General features: G+C 35.2%; 1 protein-coding gene across 2 annotated transcripts in view; it reads right to left on the bottom strand.

Moving 5' to 3' along the window:
• HIF1A (hypoxia inducible factor 1, alpha subunit (basic helix-loop-helix transcription factor)) overlaps positions 1–21,509 on the bottom strand; it is a 44,379-nt gene that overhangs the window by 12,077 nt on the left and 10,793 nt on the right. The window contains exons 2-6 of one of the 2 annotated variants that reach the window (XM_012656163.1): positions 9,126–9,316; positions 8,498–8,643; positions 8,328–8,412; positions 4,179–4,291; positions 3,339–3,541 (exon numbers count right to left, since the gene is read on the bottom strand). In XM_012656163.1, coding sequence (XP_012511617.1) covers positions 3,339–3,541; positions 4,179–4,291; positions 8,328–8,412; positions 8,498–8,643; positions 9,126–9,316 — 738 coding nt within the window. Of the gene's footprint in view, positions 1–3,338; positions 3,542–4,178; positions 4,292–8,327; positions 8,413–8,497; positions 8,644–9,125; positions 9,320–21,509 lie in introns of both variants that reach the window. The other variant, XM_012656162.1, reaches the window with a different exon arrangement.

Below are 21,509 nucleotides of genomic sequence, written 5' to 3'. Positions count from 1 at the left end.
AAAAGAGTGAGACTCTGTCTCAAAAAAAAAAAAAAAAAAACAACAACAACAACAAAACCAAACCCAACCAAAGCCCTCAAATGCTTTACAAAGGGATATTCCTAAACACATCAACACTAGGTGGCAGCATTATAAAGGAAAATACTGTTTTTAAACAAAATCAGTCATATTTCTTTAAAAATACTTTTAATTGGTCTTATATTTGCACATTTAAATAAAATGCCTATAGAACTAAAAACACTTTCACTATTCAGACCTTTGTGTGACTGGCATTGTATTAGGCATGAAAATGCATAGACAAAACTCAACATGTGGCTAATCTTCTGGTACACTTACCATACTACTTATGAAACAATGTGGTAAATGCAGTGATGAGAATCTGTTCCAGGAATCAGAAGAATCATCCCTGTCCATGAGAAGGAATGGTAGAATGAGGGACAGCTTCTTATAGGAGACTTATGAGTTCAGTAAAGAGAATCAAAGAAAAGGCAAAACCATTTCAGGAAGAAGGTACAGTATAAGCAAAGATAAAGAAAATGTTTAACATGGTACAGGTAATAAAGACTATTGATGTGGTTAGTGGAGACGAGTAGAGAGGGATGATGGCTGCAGAAGAAGCAGAAGGATCAGATCAGTGAGGGTCTTACTCATTGACTTAGGAAGCTCTGATTTAACCAGATACCAATCAGTACTTCTCAATCTGAGATATGCCTATCACTATGGAATGCCAAGAAGTCAAAATATACAGTATGTGTTTTCTAGGTCAATTTTATGTATATTGGAGGAAGAAAGGTAAAGTTAATTTAGAGAGTGACATAGCTTATGTTCTGTATGAAAGTGCGGGGTGGGGGTGGGGAGGGGCAAATCCAGAAAATGTGATCACAGTGTTTTTAATGGACTAAGGACATCTGTGAGCTAAAGTTGTATACCATTCATTCATTGTAAATGTCTTAAGGGCAGGAACTGTTAATCTTCATTCCTACTTTAGTGCCATGAACATAGCAGATGTTTAAATAAATGTGTTGAATGATGATAAGTGGACATTACTCAATAAATAATAGTGGTTTGTGGGATATTTTGGATGTTAAAAGCTTGATATGTTAGATTTTCTTAAAATTGGGCAAATTTTTTCCTGTATCTTAGTTCTTAGGGACTATAGATATGAGAAGTTCCTGGCAAGAGCTCTAACCAGAAAATAACAGTCTACTGGTCAAACTCAAAACCTTTCTTGGTTGATCTGTAAACTGGCTGTCTTTACTCTTAACTTCTCTGTCGTGATCATTTTGCTGATTTTCTGATGTAACCGGAGGGGAATGCTACTCCCTTTCTCATTATTTCTTTCTCCCCAGCCTCCCATATACTTTGTTACTTTAAGTTTTCAAAAGATGAAAAATAATTCCTCAAAACAAGATGGGCATCTCTGCTCTAGCATACATTCACATGAATACTGGCAGTAAACTCCAGAAAATAGTTCTTAGCTTTTTTATCCTCATTTTCTTAAAACTGACAACAATGGTGAAGCACTCACTGTGTACACTATGCATTTAACTCCTTTAATCCTTATAACAACCTTTTGCAGTATGACCTTTATTTTACAGATGAGGAATGTGAATTTTACAACAGTTAAGAACCAAGGCTACACTGTAAGTACCAGAGCTGCAAGCAAGGACTAAACCCAAGATTATGAGATTCCAAAGCCAGAGCTCTGTCACATTTCCTTGTCCAGTGGAGTAGGGGATTCTTGTCTACTTTATATTATGGTTAAGTGCTTAAATTGGTTTTTCCATATAATCTTGAAGTTAATCCCATAAAACAGTTGTTATTAAAGATGAAGAAACTGTGTTTAAAGAGAAGACCTAACTTGTCCAAGTCCCTCTGGATACAGGCAACAGAGCCAGGATTTAGTAGTCTGACTACAGAATCTATGCCTTTAGCCACTATATTACACAGCCTTAGAGTGAAATATAAGATAAGCAGAACAATAGCAGAATAAATGCTAGGACAGAGGTTATGTACAAGGAATGGTGTAGTTTCTTCTTGAAGGAACAAGTAAAGTTCCACAAAAAAGTAGATGCTCTTGGAAGTTAAGTGTGTGTTAGGAGGTGAAGAAAATTTCATTGCAGATTAGGAAAGTATGTGCAAAGGCACTAAGCAGCATGGGGAGCTCTCTGGTTGTAGGGTGCTGGGGGCCACATCAGAATGTGTGGTCCCCCTCCTCCTGATTAATCTGGAGAAGTAGGCAGGAGCCACATGGTAAATATCTTTGTTTGCCATGCTAAGAAGTTTAGATTTTACTGTGTAGGTCTATTTTTCTTTCATTCTTTTAAAATATACATCTTCATTTGATAAATAAAAATCTCCTCTATTTTTATAAACAAAGCTTTTTTGTGTGTGAAGATGAAGGGAAGCAATTGAGGCATTTTCAGCAGGAGAATGACATGATCTGATTTTCACATTAGGAAGTCCACTATCTGGCAATCTAGATAAAAGATTAAAAGGGCCCAAATCTGTTGGCAGAAAGGCAGCTCAAGAGACTGTGACAACAGTTCAAGTCAAAGGTAATAATGAGCTAAAGAATTCAATGGCAGGCACACAATGGTGGCAAGGAGGGAATGATCAAGACATATATGTAGATAGTAAATCTATAAGACTTAGAGACCAATTTGTAGACAATGAAGATAAAAGGATGACTTCCAAAGTTTTCCTGGACTTGTGTCTACAGTGGTGTGTTAACCACAATAAGCAATATAGAAGGAAAAGCAGTTTTCAGTGCTATTGTTTGGGGGGAAGTAGTGATACAGTTCAGTTACAGAAACATTTCGTTTACAATGCAAAAGAATATCCATATAGAACTATCAAGTTGGCAATTAAACAGCAGTCGCTACAGAACTGAATTTGGGAAATAGTGACAGAAACCATGAGCAGAGTTGAAGCTGTTCAAGGAAAATATGTAGGATGAAGAGATGTCCAAAGAGTTGGCTTTCTAGTCCACAACCACATGTAATCTATCCTTCCTCAAAACATCCACTGTATGTATTTTCTTTCTTTAAATAAACAGAGCCCCTAAAGAAAAAACAGCTCATCTTAATTTTTGGATAGACCTGGTAAAGTAAGTGTTCATAGTAAATGTTTAAATGTTTACAACATAGTAAATGTTCAATATATGTGGCTGAATTAATTTAGAAAGTTAATCTAGTATTATTGAGTTCCAGGATGTATCATCCTATTCACCTTAGTGGAAAGCATACAATTTAACAATGAGCCTCTACTACAGTGAATATTAAAAAATGCTACAGACTAATTAAAAATTTCACATTTACATTTTTGATCTAATTTACCTTTCGTCACAATAAGAAAATTTCATATCCAGGCTGTGTCGACTGAGAAAAGTCTTGCTATCTAAGGGAATTTCAATATTTGATGGATGAGGAATGGGTTCACAAATCAGCACCAAGCACGTCATGGGAGGTTTCTTATACCCACACTGAGATTGGTTATTGTTGGTATCATATACATGAATATGGCCTGTGCAGTGAAGTACCTATGTATGAAGAAGAAAAGTTATTTTTAAAAATTTACAATGCTAGAAAAAAAATGCAGAGATAAGTAGCTGGGTCTGACGTGGCAAGTTTTAAGCTTTCATAAAATTTACCATCATTAGTGGATTAACCATATTTTTAAAAATCAATAAGTGTTTTCCCCACAACTCCACCCATGACCTACTCTCCAGGTACCATAGACTACTCTTTAAAATATTCCCCTGCGCTGCTTTTTCATTCAACTGGTCATCAGAACTGTTTGATCATTAGTTTTTGCTCTGATGACTGTTTCAACACTGAACAAAGAAATGAAATAACGATGAATAGAAAATTAAGTTCTAACGGGATTCAAATAGTGGGTAGCTGGCAAAGCAAACTGATTAAGTTACCTTGGTACCTCAATGCCATAATTCACATAATTTAGGTTTGTGCCCTAAATTGGCAAATTACTATGCTGTTTTGCATTTGGGGGATCACAGACAAATTAGTTGAAAGTGCAGATGTTAAATCTCCAAACACCAAGGAACAACTGTAAATTTTGCTCATAATTCTAAAGTTATCTTAATATTAGCAATGTCTACATGTATGACTTTATCTATAAATCAAGTACATCATCACTCACAAATCCTTTTTACTTACCTTCCATGTCGCAGACTTTATGTTCATAGTTCTCCCTCGACTAGTTAAAGTACACTTCATTCTGAGAAAAAAGCTTCGCTGTGTGTTTTGCTCTTTACCCTTTTTCACAGGACCTAAAGAAAGTATGAAATAAAGTTGTAAAACAGAACTAAACAAACAATTTGTTACAATAAAAGTAGCAAACTCCTGACCTCAAGCGATCCTCCAGCCTGGGCCTCCCAGAGTGCTAGGAGTACAGGCATGAGCCACCGCACCCAGCCAGTTCACACCTCTTTGACCCACTCTAATACAGCCAAGAGATCTGACACATTCCACTCAGTGATTTATTAGACTACAGTGATTCCCTGAGTTGGTAGAAGAGAATCCATATTTGGGATAATACTTAATCATTCATGTCAGTAAACTTGATCAAACTACAAAGAAATATAAAAATGATATGAGTTTGCTTTATAACTGTGCTATCAGTGTATAAGCATGCCCAAAAAGAGAACTTCCACAAACTTCCTATCTTTTACTAAACGTGGTAGCACAATTTATAACAGGCACTCAATGTATTTATAGAACTTTTAAAATAGCAACTTTCTTTTTAATAACAAATAGCATTTTATACACCTGATTTTTTCCTTGAGTTATCCTGTAAAGCAGGCAGGAAATTACTTCTACTTTGTTACTATTGAAAAAACAGATTGAATGACTTACCAAAAGCTACAGAAATAAAGCAAAGTCAGAATTAAATAAATTGAAGTCTATACACTCCCATTCCAAACCTCATATAACTAAAAAGTGAGATTAACTCAGGTGACTAAGCAAATAGCATCTCGATTTCTTATCTTCATTGGTTAGCCTGGTTCAAACACATACAAAGATATTCAGTATTCAGTACCTGGACTAGATATTGCAGGCGATACAAAGATGAATAAAACACATTCCTTTCTTGGAGAAGTTACAAATGTAGTTAAGTACAGTAAGGTCAACATACAACAATACAGTGAAGAGTAAGTACTCAAGAAATACATTCTTGTAAGGACATAAAGCACAGAGAAATTATACAATATCTTCTAGTCAAGGAGAATCAAGAAGGCCCACTTAGAAAAAGAGATATTAGAATTTCAATAAATTTCAATAAGCAGAGATGGGTTAGAAGGGCTTTCCAGGCAGAAGAGAGTGAAAAGCACGGAAAGAGGAAAAATAGCACACATTTGGGGAACAGTAGATAGTACAGTTTGTCTGCAGTATAAAGTATATGTAGAAAAGTAATAAGATAGTTAGAAGGGAAGGTTAGCGCTATTCTGTGGAGGGCTTCATATGCTCAACTGAGGAATTCAGCCCAAATATACAACATGGGGCTTAAAAAAATTCTGAGTTTGGAAGCACAATCAGGAACTTAAGGAACATTAACTTAGCACCAAATATCTATGGTATGTCAGAATTAGAATAAGGTGCTGGTAATGAGAGGCTGAGCCAGTAGCAATAGGAGTAAAAAGAAGGCTGGCAAAAGATAAATGAAGAGGTGGAATCTATAAAAACTTGAAAACTGATGGAAATAAGAAAGGAGAGAAATCAAATCCAGAAATTTGAAGGCTAGTATACTAAAAGAACACCATCAAGTGGAAAAGAAATAAGAGAATAAGTTTAAATTTAGGCACAGATAGCTAGAAATGCTGGACTCTTGAGGAAGAAGATGAGTTCTAGTTCATACTCATTTGCTAATGGAACAAGGAAAGATGGGGCAGTCCTGGTGCCAATGCAAGTACCTGGGGTTTACTTAGATAAGGACTGAATTTGCCCTTCATAAAAGCATTCAAGAGTAGATTTTTAAAAGACACCACAAGAATCATAATGGTCTTGGTGATGGCATAGGTGTATGTGTCAGGGGTAGGTGGTGGTGATTGTGGTCATGGCAGTAGAGATCCACATGTAAACTTCTTGGGGTATTTTCAATCCTTCATAATCTAAGCTTGAATTAAACTGACCTTTGGAAGAAACCCAAGGCCTTTGAATGGGGAGATGCAGATAAATTTAAAAACCAAGGTAAATGAAAAACACTAGCATTTTCCTAACAGAAAAAAACTTTTTTAAAAACTACATTTTCAGCTCGGTAAGTCATATTTTATAATAATTTATGAATTCTAAAGCATATTTTCAGAATTTAAATGAAAGAATTATAGAATTATTTGTGTAAAAATACCAGTGGCTCTTAGTATATCATTAAAATGTGATGCTTTGCAACAGCCCTCATTTCTAAAAGTGAAAATCTGCATTTTAGTTTCCCAATAAAACATCAAAAATTCATTAACTCCATTAGGGAATGACTTAATATAAGTGTTTGTGTGCTTTAAAAAAGAACATTTGGTTCAAAACATACATTTGAACTATATTAAGACTTTACCTGATTTAGGATAATGTATTAACATCATTATCAAATCAAAATAAGACTTCCTAATGTCCATCCATTTATAGTCTAGCCCCAGGGAAGCACTGACTGCCAATACAGACCTCAGTCAATACAGACCTCAAATCTAAACACTAGATCTCATATATTAAACTCATTAACAACCCATTTAGGTCTTTGCTCAGAGCATATTTACTCCTCCTTTATACAGAATTCTAAAAAGTATGTACTTGTTTTCCAAGTTCACAGGAAAAACACAATATGAAGTAAAAACAGGAGAGGGCGCCTACTGAAAAAAGACAGAATGTAGTGAGAGTTCAAGAACATGAAAAGATCTCTAAAGTACTAATGAGCGTGGACTATGCAGCCAGTCTACCCAAGTTCAGTCTACCCAAGTTCTGCCATTTACTAACCAAAGTAATGTTGGGCAAATTACTCAGTAACTGTGCCTCAGTTTCCTCTGTAAATTAGAAATTGTTAACAGTTAACTTCATAAGGTTGTTGTGAGAAATAGAGGAGTTAAAGCATATAAAATACAGAGAACAGTGTCCTGGCACAGAATATTCTCTCAGTAGAAGTTAGCTATTACTATACATGAAATAAAAAAGAAAACCTTAAAAATCATTCAAAAAGTACTACAAATTTGAGGTTGTTTAATATAGAAGCAAACAAACTTACATACTTAAATTGAAAAGTAGCAAAGAACTGTAGAGAATAACAAATTTTTCTTATGGTAACGTTCAGACACGGAAGAAAGGTTCAATTATGATCAGTGTATACTGTTAAAGGTGGCACAGATGTGGAAAAGACTTTAATTGTTAAGTTTTTGTAATTCAAGAGGTACTTCCCAAAAATCTTGGAACATCTGATTATTTTTTAACAATTCATTCTTAAGGATTAGAGGTCTTGGTTTCCCTTTTTTTATTTTTTGAGACAGTCTCGCTCTGTCACCCAGGCTAGAGTACAGTGGCATCATCATGGCTCACTGCAGCCTTTAGCTCCTGGGCTCAAGCGATCCTCCTGCCTTAGCCTCCCAAGTAGTTGGGACTACAGACACACACCACTACGCCTGGCTAATTTTTCTATATTTTGTAGAGATGGGGTGTCACTCTTGCTCAGGCTGGTCTCGAACTCCTGACCTCAAGCAATCCTCACTCCTCGGCCTCCCGAAGTGCCAGGATTACAGACCTGAGCCACCATGACCAGCCATTTTTTTGTTAATGTGTGGACATCCATAATGTGATACCTTGTAAGCTAACTACACAGTCTCAAATTATTGAGAACATCCCAAGATGTTTAAATAAGCAGTTATTATACTCTTAAAATTTTGGTGAACTTTTTTTTTTTCCCCTGGGGCCCCTAGAATAAGCTCAGACTCAAACTGGTATCTCAGCTTCAATAACTATCTAAAATCCTATTATCTGCCATTTGTATTAGGACTTCTCCTTGTCTTAAAGTTGTACTTTAATTTATCACTCCCCTGGTCCTGATTTTTACTTATTTTTACATTTTATCTATCATATATACACACACACAAACATACATATATATAATTATTTATGGAATTAGGTATTTTAAGGTATTTCTATGAATTTCCTAAAAAATAAGAGTTTTAACAAAGAATAGAGTTAACATTTTATTAAACATGAAATAGCATTTTGCCATAGGTTAGTATGATAGCAAAATTTAAATTAATAACAGTATCTGATTAACTAAAACCACATGTCACATTAAATCACTTAATAGGCTTTTCTTACCATTTCTGTGGGTAAGCATTTCTCTCATCTCCTCATGGTCACACGGATGAGTAAAATCAAACACACTGTGTCCAGTTAGTTCAAACTGTAAACACATTTTTAAAAATTAGGTCTACATCATAAAAATCATAAAAACATATGAAAGAGCTCTTAATACAAGGCTATTTTACCTGAGTTAATCCCATGTATTTGTTCACGTTATCAGAAATGTAAATCATGTCACCATCATCAGTGAGAACCATAACAAAACCATCCAGGGCTTTCAAATAAAAGCAATTCATCTGTGCCTTCATTTCATCTTCAATATCCAAATCACCTAAAAAGGGCATAAGAAGAGGATAAATCTTATAATCAAAAAGATTATTTAAAGTAATGCAGCAAGGGAAACCATTGAAAATAAAGAAGGGTCATCCTTTTAAAGGAAGAAAGGTACGTAGGTAGAGGAGAAAAAGCAAAAAAAAAGCCAGTATCTTAAAAATTCCTGTATAAAGATTTAATAGCAAATAACAACATGAATGTCATATTAGAGAAGAATTTAAAGAGTATGTTTAAGAGAATAAAGCAAAACAATTTACAATGCAAAGAGAAGAATTATTTCAAAGAGTAACTAAACTGATTAGAAAAAAACTTGGTGAAAATAGTAAGGATTACTGAAAAATTATAAAAAGTATACATACCACAACATAATGGGGTATGCAAAATCAAAACATTGTGACCTCCTTCTAAAAATAATTTCTAATTATTAATAGTTCTGATTTCTAATTTTCAGGCCTATTATGCCCTTATAAAACAACTCACCAGCATCCAGAAGTTTCCTCACACGCAAATAGCTGATGGTAAGCCTCATAACAGAAGCCTTATCAAGATGCGAGCTCACATTATGGGGAAGTGGCAACTGATGAGCAAGCTCATAAAAAACTTCAGACTCTTTACTTCGCCGAGATCTGGCTGCATCTCTAGACTTTTCTTTTCGACGTTCAGAACTTATCCTACTTAACCAAAAAAAGGGAGAAAGAGACAGAAAATGTATATAAGTTAATTAGCCTTAGCTTGAATAAAACTAATTTTACATTTCTGCCTATCACAGAAGGATTAAAAGATGCCACGTAACTAAATTGTATGGAGATTTGTCTACTATTATTAGATGAATGTTTATAAAAGACAGCTATAAAAATTTTGGATTACTGATGACATAAGGAACTCTCGCAAGTCTGAAGTCAAGCTTTAAACCTGTCCAAAGCAGGTATTTTCTCCCTGGTGTGTCAAATTGGAGAGGATGTTTTTATTTTAGCCAAAAACTTAAAGTAACCTGTATATGTAAGGCTGTACCTCACAGTCATTCAAAAGTAGTCTTAACACAGAGAAACCATAATTAAGTCTAGAGAAACTATGTAAAGTTATACATAATAACTTGAAAGCAGGAGTTGTTAAGCAGGTAGAACAGTAATAGCTACAAACTGGTTTTTGACTCCAATACTTTCTCACCTTCTACCCTACCACATGAACAATACTGACTATAAGCTATAGGAATTTGATATTAGCAGTTATAATAAGCCACTATCTTCAGCTGCCTACACCATTAGCAGCCCCTTATCTATTACAGGGATAATAGGTAGTAAATAAATGCAGAGATACGGGAGAAGAAAAGATGTAGCACGATACCAAGAATTTAAAGGGACAGGTTAGCAAAGATAAAGGTGTCAATACAATGATATATCTGTAGGGAACTGATCCAGGAATAATGTCAGAAAGATTTTCATAAGTCATACCAAGCAAAGCTATCTTCCTTTGCTTAACTGCCTAGTGGCATCTATTCCTCCTGACCCAAATGAAGGCAAGGCTAAACCTGGTTCTGTCCTTAGCTGCTTCCTTAATAGCTATTGTTTATTAAAGCCTAGGTACCAGGCTAGGTTCCCCACACTAGGTACCAAGTACCTAGTTCCCTCAAAACAACCTAGAAATAGGCTAAATAAATTGTCCCTATTTTATAAATAAGGAAACTGGGATTCGGTAGGTTAAAAACAGCCATTATATAGCAACCAGGATTTGAACCCAGGTTTGTTTATGTTTTTTTTTTTTTTTTACTCCAAAGTCTTTCCTCTTCCACAATGTTCATCTTCTTAGTAGAGAATGTTGCTTCTATTTCAAATACTTAAGCTGATCTCCTAGGCCCCTCAACTCAATCCTGTTAAATCGGTTATTTACTAAAACAGCCATGATGATTTATTGAGCATTTAGCAGTATGCTAAGGACTTCGCTAGCATTATTTCACTTAATCTTCCTTACATCCTATGAATGAAGTAGTAATTGTCTCCACCTAGACCCTCTCTTTCCTCCAAATAATCCGCAAAGCTGAAAGATACAATCATAGAAGCCTAGTTCTCCTGTTATGTTAAATTGTATTGTAATAATAGTGATTAATACTATAGTTTTAGCACTTACTCAAGTTTGTGTGCTTAAATGACCTTCATACTTTAATAAGGAATGTAAACATTTGTTACTGTAGTAACTGAACTTTGATACAAGAATTTCAATTCAAGTATCTCGATCAATTTAACTTGAGTACCTTGAGATTTAATTTGAACTATTAAAAACTGTTATCACTTGTAACTACTTATTTATATGAATCAGGATTTTCTCAATGGTGTACAATTTAAAAAAACAGTAATTAATCGCTGAGGCTACATGAAAATGTAACAACATTAACAGTCTGCAATTTTATTTTTGACAGAGTTGCCTCATTATTCTCACTGATTGTAAATGTTTTCAATTTGAACTTAAAATGTATAAAAGTTTTTTGTTGTTGTTGTTTTGAGGCAGGGTGTCTTTCTGTCACTCAGGCTAGAGTACAGTGGTGTGATAGCTCACCTCAGCCTCCTGAGTAGCTAGGACTACAGGCACACTCCACCATGCGCAGCTATAACTCTTTAGTTTTTGTAGAGATAGGGCCTCTCAATGTTGCCCAGGCTGGTCTTGAACTCCTGGGCTCAAGAGATCTTCCTACCTCCAAAGTGCTGGGATTACAGACTTGAGCCACCATGCCTGGCTAAAACAGTTTTAAAAATTGATTTTATATATATACTGGAGTTCCACACAATATTCCTGGAAAGGGGTGGGGGAACCAAGTTGGCTCCTATTGACCCTAGCAGATGCTGCTTCCCTCACATTTTTCCCCTCTTAAAGTGGTAGGTGAGAGGCAGTGATGGCTGTGGGAAAACAGATTCCTATCTAGTTCAAATAAAAGCACCCAAAGAAAGAGTGAAGATCAATGACCTCATGATAAACCTGAATATTAGTTCAAATGCCACAATTAGTCCAGGTGTTCAGAATCTTATAAGCAGCTTTAATCAGACTTATTATCCTATCTATCCTCCTTTTTCTGAACTACTCAATTGATGTTAGCTACTGACAAGTTACTACCCAAGTGAAACACTTGGTGAAAAGACTGAAATCCTTATAATACCTGTGATATGCTTTTCTTAAAGGGTATCTGATCAAGCTAACCATGGTGATGAAATGTCTCCATATCTTTAGAAATATGTGTATAGTACAGAACTTTGGAGATAGCAATGTGTGGCAATAAGCTTCTAAAACAAATCCATTAGAAACAAGAAGTTGGATAAAACATTTCAAGGACAATATATTTAAGCTAGTGCAGACTGTGAGAAGAATTTGAGCATGAGCCTGAATTTTGGAAGAAAACTGAGCTTTAAGAAAATAAGTAATATGACACCTCAAGAGTTGACAAACCTTCATTAGGTATGAAGAAGGTGATGGAAATCATTATATCCTTTATTATAGAATCAGTCTAGACAGAGGGCAATCAGGGGACCTATAATAAAGGTTTAATGGAGAAATTCGTATCATGCTTCACATGTGACTGTGGGAGCTCTTAAAACGTGTCAGTATTTTGACAGGATAGACATTCTGCAGTGAAATTTCATGACATGAAAGAGGTGTTATTTAAATTTTTTATAGATAATAGCTTTCCAAAAGGGTCTGTACCCGATTTTGTCTCTGCCAATACAAGTGTATATCAATTCCAGTATTCACTCTTCAGTATTACATATTATGGATCTTTTTTATCTTACTAATTTTTGCCAAACTGATAAATGTGAACTATATTTCATTGTTTTAACTGCCTAGCACTTCTTAAAGTCTTCAGTCGATGGAAAATGCAAGGAAATTTTCATTTCACTCTTTAATTGGCATTTTTGCCTTCAGCTTTAAATCCAAACATTTAATGTCTGGTGCTTACTATGTAAACGGTGGTATTCTAAACATTTTCACCTATTAACTTATTTAATCTTTATTATCATCCTGTTACAGATAAGGACCCTGGCTAAATAGGTTACCCAAGGCTACTCAGTTAATAAATGGTAGAACCTGTATTCCAACTCAAGCAGTCTGGCTCTGCAGTCCCTTACAGGGGTGGGAAACCTGTGGCCTTAAGGCCACTTGTGACCTTCTAAGTCCTTAAGTGCAGCTTTTTGACTGAATCCAAATTTTACAGAACAGATTCTTTTATTAAAAGGGATGCAGCAGAGAAAGATGAAACTTTTCTTGCCTCCTTTGGTACTTAAAAAAAACCACCTTGAAATCAAGGCTGCAGGTTCCCCAGGATTCTGCCTCTCAAAAACTCATTCTAATTGCCAAGATAAGTATTCATAAGTCTAGACCATTATTATAAAGTTCAAAATTTGTCAACTTCACATAAAGGGGAAGGGACTGGCTTTGGAATTTAGGACTTGACCCTAAGTTATTCAGAAGGACTCAGGACCAGGCTTGCCCTTGGAGTCTGTCTGTAAATCCAAAGTCCTAATTGAAAGGCACCTACAATAGATAGATGCTCTCTGCTCCACTGTCCACCAGCTTTTCAAAGCAAGGAAACCTTTAAGTGGGTAATGCCAACCACTGTAGGGACAGAATCAGATGCTAGTAATTCAGTCTACCCCACACACTCCCAGTAGACTTTAGTTGTACAGAGCAGCTATTTGAACATCTTAGGTCACCATTGTTGGTGTTTCATTTGATCAACATCTGTTTGGCAGTCACAGGTACTTCCTTGTTTTCTTTGCACCCATTTTGACAAAGTTCTTCTGACTTGTATTAGGCCAAATTAATGAAAAAAGGCTGAAGGTTTTTTAAAAATATTAAAACCATTTTAGATCTACACCTAAAGCTAATGTACGTAACATAATGATGTATTCTCCTCAGGTGAGGTGATTTCTGAGACTGACTGATTTTTAAGGGGGAAAGGGATCTGTCTGTCCTCCAGAATTTGATAGGACAGTGGCATAAACACTGAAAGGTAACCCTCAAGTTTTAACTTTCAAGGTTTTTAATTCCATCATTTTTCACAGGAAAACAAAAGGAAGATTCATCAAGTTCTTGATTTGTATTTTGCAGCAATTTGAAGGGATTTTAGAAACCAAAATACCACTAAACAAATCGAAAATTATAACACAATCACTACTTGGTATAACAACATCGCACGTTTACAAAAGAGAATCCAGTTACTATTCTTTTCTCCTGACTGACTTTGAGCATTGTGTTGCTGTTTGCACAGGACTGTCTACTAACCTGACTGACTGCTCTTACATGCTTGGGAAGCTAAATTTTGCACATTCCAGTAAACATTCAATTTGGTGCCAGCTTGACATTAAGATATACTTCATAACTTCTTACACACAGTTCTACTCTACATTTCACAATCTGCTCAATTAATTTACATTGATTCTACTTTTATAAATCAAAATAATCTCTTTATGTTATAATTATAAACCATGTCATATTAGATGTCAATTTTTTCCCAGAATCTGTTCCCTCTTGTATGTGTCTTACGGCAGTAAAAAATATTTGTAAAGCCAAATTAATCTTTTCCTTTGAGATTTCTAGTGTTTTATTCCTTATTAGCATTCTTCCAAAGAATTAATATCTTAATCTGCTTCCACCTATTATAGTTTATTAGATATAAACCACCTGGAGTTTATTTTGGTGATAAGTAAGGTAGAAAATCTAAATTCTTTTTTCCCTATATATGCCTTTATTTTTTTAAGACAGGGCCTCGCTCTATCACCCAGGCTGGTGTGCAGTGGCACAATCATAGCTCACTGTAACCTGCAACTCCTGGGCTCAAGCAATCATCCGGCCTCACCCTCCCAAGTAGCTGGGACTATAGGTGTGCACCACCACGCCTAATTTTTTTTTTTTTTTTAGAAAGATGGAATCTTGCTATGTTGCCCCGGTGGTTCTCAAACTTCTGGCCTCAAGTGATTCTCCCACTTTAGCTTCCCAAACTGCTGGGATTATAAGCATGAGCCACTGTGCCTAGCCTCCCATTGCTTTTTATTTCTGACTTTAACATGTTAAATTCTCACCTATTTTGGTTTTTTTTTTAGAGAATTTTGTTTAAGTATTTTTCAAACTATTTTTGTTACATATTTTGTACAGTTAAAATAATAATTTAAAAATGTGGTAAGGTACATCACTAATTGATACTCTTATTGGATATTCTTTATATGGCAAGAATCCCAAAATTAAAACCAATCTGCATACCTACTTCAGGAGATCTGGCTAGGCATAAGCTAATTACAAGATACCTAAAGTGAGAAGTACCATGAGAGAAAAGATGAAGAAAATTTTCTCTAACATTTACTGAGCACTTAGTATGTGTCAGGCACTGTGTTAAGTGTTTACCACGTATCAGCTCATTTAGACAACCAAAAAAGTAAATGAGGAGTGGCCTCCTTGAACCTCAGAATAACAGACACCATTCCTTCATTCAAAGAATATTTACTGAGCATCTATCAAGTACCATGCACTATGCTAGGTACTAGGAATATAGTGATAAGTAGAACAGCCCTCAAGGAGCTTCAATGGCCTCCCACTTAGTCTACTAAAATAGTCAGCGAATGCTATATTCCCAAATGCTTGTCTTGCTGCATCACAACCTTGGGGACATCCACCATTTCAAATTCCTGGGCCCCACCTTTGTAAATTCTGATCTGAGGCAGAGCCCCAAAATTTAGATCTTTAAAAACTCCCTGGATGCACATGATATACACAGTAAGGTTTGGGAACCACTGATCATTGTCTCTTACCACAGTTACTTTGCTTTAATTTCTCTCTCAAATTACCACCACAAAGTAAAAATTCTGGTATTAGTCCTTCTTAAAATCCCATCAAATGCACACAGGACAAAGTCTAATTATTTTAAAAGGAAGCCCTCCCTGACCTAGTTTCCTGCCCATGTCTTTATCCTAATGATTTCTCACATTCTTCAGCCACGTTGCAGTTACACAAAAGCACTATATTATTCCTTTCTGGCTTGCCCACTCTACTCTCTCTACCTGGGGTACCCTTCCCAATACACAGCTTGCTGAATTTATGTGAGAAACTTTAAAGATTCAACTCAAGCATCATTTTGTTTCTGTTTTTTTCTGTCTTCTAAAACTGCTCCTATCTGGTGGAAATGACTATTCTAGTTATTTGGCTGTATTTATTTTCCTCTACAACCCTTAAAGCTTCTTGGAAGCAGGAAACTGCCCCAAATTCATTTTTGTGTTCTCAGTAGGGATGTGCATAAGTTTTACTTTGAATTTAGTATTTGGCCCAAATCTGCTATTTGACTTTAATTTCAGGCAAAGGAAAGCTGACTGCTCGCCCCTTCAACATTCTGTTTGGGAATCCCTGTGTTTGTGCTTTATCAGTGCTTCTATAATCATATAGATTATAATCACAATTAACCAGCACAACAATATCAGTACTATGAATTAGGCATACTATTTAGATTTATTATGATTATCTGGATATGCATTTTCAAATATACGTAAGCATACTAGATATAAGTTAGAGTGAAAATCTTATTTCTTTGTCCATCTGCTTATTTGCCCCTTGTAGTCTTTCCCTTTAACAGCCACTAGAATAATCCTTTTAACAAGAAAACCAAGTCACATCACTCCTCTGCTTAAACTGGCTTTTTGCCTCATTCAGAGTAAAAGCCAAAGTCCTTAAAACAGCCCAAATTGGCCTCCATGATCTGGCCTCATTACCTCTTAGATCTCATATCCTACCACTTTCCCTCCTTTGCTCTCTCTGCACTAACCACACTGGTCCCCTTGCTGTTCCTCAAACACACTCTCTCCTTAGGGCCTTTGCACTTGTGTTCCCTCTCCTTGGGCTACAACTCCCTCAGTCCAGATACCTACAAGGCTTACTTACTTCTTACAAAGACCCTTTCAAGTCTTTGTCCCACTCTCACCTTCTCACTGAGGTGAGATTCCCTGACCGCTGCTTTCATCCTGGTCCTCTTGCCTGGCTCTATTTTTCCAAAAGCACTTAATCATCTATAAGTATATATCTTACTTGTTTATTAAATGTATTATCTACCCCACAACTCACACCTGCACTAGAATGTAAGTTCCATAAAGGCAGGGACTTTTGTCTATTTTGTTCAGCGATACATCCCAACTACCTAGAATGGTTCCTGACATGTAAGAAGTAATCAGTAAGTGCTGACCGAATTATGAACTAGTAAGTTGAAATTCTATCACTCAACTGAAATATATTTCTTTATTATTGCAAGAATAAATGCTACAATAACTGATTATGATAGTTAATTTTGTGTACAAAACAACCATTCATTCACCTAGCCAAGTTCCTGACACATAAAAGTAGCTCAATAAATGTTAAATAAATGAATTGTGGAATAAATGTGAACACAGGCAAATACAAGCATTAGCCAAGTCAACACCAGAGCCAGCAGTGTCATCCTCCTTAAGTGAAAAAAATACCTATTGATTGAAACAAATCACCTAGCAATGTAACAACGAGTAAGTAGCACCACCATCATCACCAAAGATAATCAGTGATCTTGCCAGGGAAGAGATTTAGAAATATAAGGAGAGAGCTGAGAAACAAGAATACCAATTTGCCAAGAACAGGTTCAGTGTTTAAGATTAGTTCCCCTTCCACTTCAATCTACATTCTGGTATTTTTTACTGTTTTGTCCTAAGCTAATGGGGTCAGGAAACTGCATGGTTATAGTTAATGTTCGTAACCCATTAAATTAACATCTTTATCATCTTTATAAATATGTCTTCAAACTGAGGCAGAACCATGAGTTTACTAATTTTATTTTCTATAGTCTTTTTCAAGAAAACGGTGTCTTTTTAAGGGGGGTTACTTTGACACAAGTATTTTATATCTATTATTGTGAGTATTAACATTAGTAATAGGATTTGTTATTATATTTTCTATCTAGTAATTGTTGTAAAACCAGAATATTTCAAACAAGTAACATTTAATAAAAAAACCTATCCCTACTTAATGGAAAAAACAGCAAAAATTTAACATTTCAAATTAAATATAAATTATATTTTCAGGACAGCTACACATCTATAATGTATCATTATTTTCTCTGGGAAAATATCTTCTGAATTCTAATCAATAAACTTAAAAATGAACCTTCAGGATACTCTTATGTTAGAGAGTGTTATTTATTCATCAAATATTTCTTGATCATCTTTCCCAGCACAGGACAAAGTGCAATAAACAAAACAGACCAAGATCCTACCCTCATGGAGCTTGTTACAGCATAAATATATCTTTAAGTTGCATGTTTTTATTCAATAACAGTTACCAGGGTCAGTCCCTAACTGATAAAACATTAGGCATAGAAATTATCTTTCCATAATCCAAATAACATAAAATTTCAGGACAAAGGCAAAGTTTACAGAAAGTAGTCTTACTTATACAATATGCTACACTACAATACTATGTGCAAAGAGTAGGTTATACAAAAAGAATTTGAGTATGAATCCACTTGTGTGTGTATAATGCAAGTGTGTGTGTGTGTGTGTATATATATATATATATATAAACATATGTATCTATACACATACATATTATTACTCACAGATACATGGATAAAACCAGAACAATACAATGATAAAGAGCATTAGCGAAGTTTGCAAATATTAACTATACTAGATTGAAGATGGCAGTATCACAGATTATTTGTAATTTATTTTAAGAAAAATTCACTAAGAACTGAACTACTATTACAGCTGCATTTGCCAAAAAAATCTGAACTAGGTAGTAATCTAACTTTTTGACTTGTTTTCCAGAAAGCCTAATTAAAAACAAGTTAAAAGTTTTCTTCATTTTGGAAATAAAGCAGGAATGATCATATTTCTTTCCAATAAAAGGCAAATATATTCTAGTATGTATTCTGGATGTTTTTAAAAAAGATAAGTAGAGACTGAATAAGCAATATTATTTAGTATTTTCAGTTTCTCATGCTAGTCTAATTTTCAAATTTTGAAAAGTCTGCATTTCATTATTAATTTAAAATTCAAAAATCAGAATACATATACTTATTTTATTTTTGAAAGAAATTTAAATTTCTTGGCTTAGGTAATCATTATCTTAAAAGCATGGCAAGATCTCTCTTAAACATCCACAATTAGAGATAGATGGATTATTCACCTTCCAATAACCTCACAAAAATGCTTAAATATTTGATTTTCTAATGCTGCAGTAAAATAAATAGGGGGGAAAATCACTATTTAAAATTAGAGGGATACATTCTGAAAATGCAATCTATATCACATCTGAAGTGGAATTTATTTACACAGTCATTACTTTATTAAGTAGCTAATAGATTTCTATGTGTTTGCATTAATGTGCCTTGAAGTTCTATTTGTAAAAAGAATGTGCTTTTTGTTTTTAGATTATTCCTGATTAGCGATATAAATAAAATCTTTCCTGGTCCAGGATTGGTATTGAGCCTCTCAACAAATCTTTGATCCCTGACTACATATAAGGGTATTATACTGGATAAATAAAACAAAAAAGTGTGTATGTATATTTTTTGTGCTGAGATAGAGGTTCTGAAACATAAACTTGAATCACAATCCCCTGAAGGAATCCTTAAAACACAGATTGCTGGGCCTTACCCCAGAGTTTCTGATTCAGGAAGTCTGGATGGAACCTGAGAATGTGGCTTTCTAACAAGTTAGCATTACCAATGATGATGGTCTGGAGACCATTCTAAATCCCTTGGCTCTAAGAAAATACTTCTTTATGTGTCTTTCAAAAACACCCAAAGAAGTCAAAAATTATTCATCAGCACTCAAAAGTGGTTTATTATATATTTTCTCTTTAAAAATATACACAAATGCTTTGCAAATAAAGGAAACATATCCAACTCCTAAGACATACTATCACATACTTAGAACTTAGTAACTATAAAATACACTAAGGGCTTAGACTAGTCAATGTTTGACCTGTGGTATATATCACAATCACCAATAGAACTTTTTTGCCCTAGATATACAAGCCCAGATCCCAACCCTGCAGATTCAAATATAGGCTTGGCATATCTGTTTAAAAAACAATCTCACAGATAATCCTGATGTTCACTCTGAGTAATTTAAAGCCTGTGTTTCATCTATGAGTGCTTGTACAATTTACAGATTCGTAAGTCCCATTCCAAAATTACCAAATCAGAATCTCAAATGCTCAGGTGATTAAGCCACGTAAGTTTGAGAACCATTAGCAGATCTTATAGCAGAAGTTTAACAGGTAAGCCAGCACATTTTGAAAAATGAAAAAATTTATTTTTAGCTACAACTAAATACACATTCTATAATGTATACTGTTTGTCAGGCAGAATACTAAATTGAGTGGGTTGGGCAATACTATGTAAAGGGAAGTACAATTGCTGGGACAAAGCAGCTAACAATAAAACTTAATGACAAGCCAATAAGAATAAGTGGGTGTTTAATAAAGCACAATAACCTTGCTTCAAAATATTAGGCACATGAGTAGGGGTCAAAGATGACCAGATGAAGAATGTGATAAATGTGGAATTTTTTTTCAAGTCTTTGAAAAAAATTTTTAAAAATCACCTTTTAATACCTTCATGAATGCCACAAATATCAAAGAGTCAAGAATCACTGTCTGTGGCTAAGAGCAGTGTATTACAAACCACATCACCTTCTCTGTCACTCTTCTCCTTTTGTATTACTTCCTCCTCAGCTTGAAAATCCTTTTCTTTCTGTTTCCCTTACTGTATGCCTTCAGATAGTAATAGACCTGAGACTGGAACTTAGGAAGGTCAGCAACACTAAATTTGGTGCGTGTATGTGTGTTCAAAAGAATGTATCCTTGAAATAATTATTTCCTTAAATATAAAGGAAGATGAATAAGTTATAATAATCAAGTACTTATATAATAGAAAAAAAACACAAGTTTCAAAAATCAAGATATACCATAGAAATCATACCCTGAAGATTTTTTCTATTTTTCTATTTAGTTCTAAGCCCTGACCATGATGAAGATTTTGGAAATGATGACAAAGGAGAGGCCCTCCTGAAGCAAGAGTCTCTGTTCTCTACCTACACTAATCCATCCTATGCAATGTTAGAAAATAAATTTTCCCAAGTAACCTTCTGGTCCTGTGTCCTTGTCTATAAAAAGGGTTAGGTAACACTATTAGTGATAGGCAGATCTCAGATTCCACCTGAGAATCTCTACTCATCCCCCATTTTAATATGAAGCCCCCCTTTTTATTGCAGCCTATGCCTTGCCACAAATCATATGCTCAATATATAATTTTTAAATTAAAAGATTAAGGAAATTTGGGATAATTTTTCCCTAAGAATAGACGGAAGAGATATGATAGCTACCCTCAAATATTTGAAAAGGATGTCATAGAGAAGGCAGATTTATGCAACTCCAGAGAGTAATAAATGGGAATTACAACATGGCAGAGTTTTTTGTTCAACAGAGTTTAAGCAATGTTGAAGGTACATTCTATGAGAATTTTAAAATTTGTTTTCATTTTGGTAGCAATGTGAAAGAAGAAAAGGCATATTCTAGGCCAGGCACGGTGGCTCACGCCTGTAATCCTAGCACTCTGGGAGGCCAGATCCCAGGCCGGAGGCCCGGATCTGGTGGGCGGATCGTTTGAGCTCAGGAGTTCAAGACCAGCCTGAGCAAGAGCGAGACCCTGTCTCTACTAAAAATAGAAAGAAATTGGCCACACAACTAAAAATAGAAAAAATTAGCCAGGCATAGTGGCGCATGCCTGCAGTCCAAGCTACCTGGGAGGCTGAGGCAGGAGGATCACTTGAGCCCAGGAGTTTGAGGTTGCTGTGAGCTAGGCTGACGCCA

The sequence above is a fragment of the Propithecus coquereli genome, unplaced genomic scaffold (genome assembly GCF_000956105.1).
Source record: "Propithecus coquereli isolate 6110/MARCELLA unplaced genomic scaffold, Pcoq_1.0 Scaffold5, whole genome shotgun sequence".
NCBI lineage: Eukaryota > Metazoa > Chordata > Mammalia > Primates > Indriidae > Propithecus > Propithecus coquereli.
The sequence above is the reverse complement of the archived record's forward strand: the minus strand, read 5'-3'. Positions and strand labels throughout refer to the sequence as shown.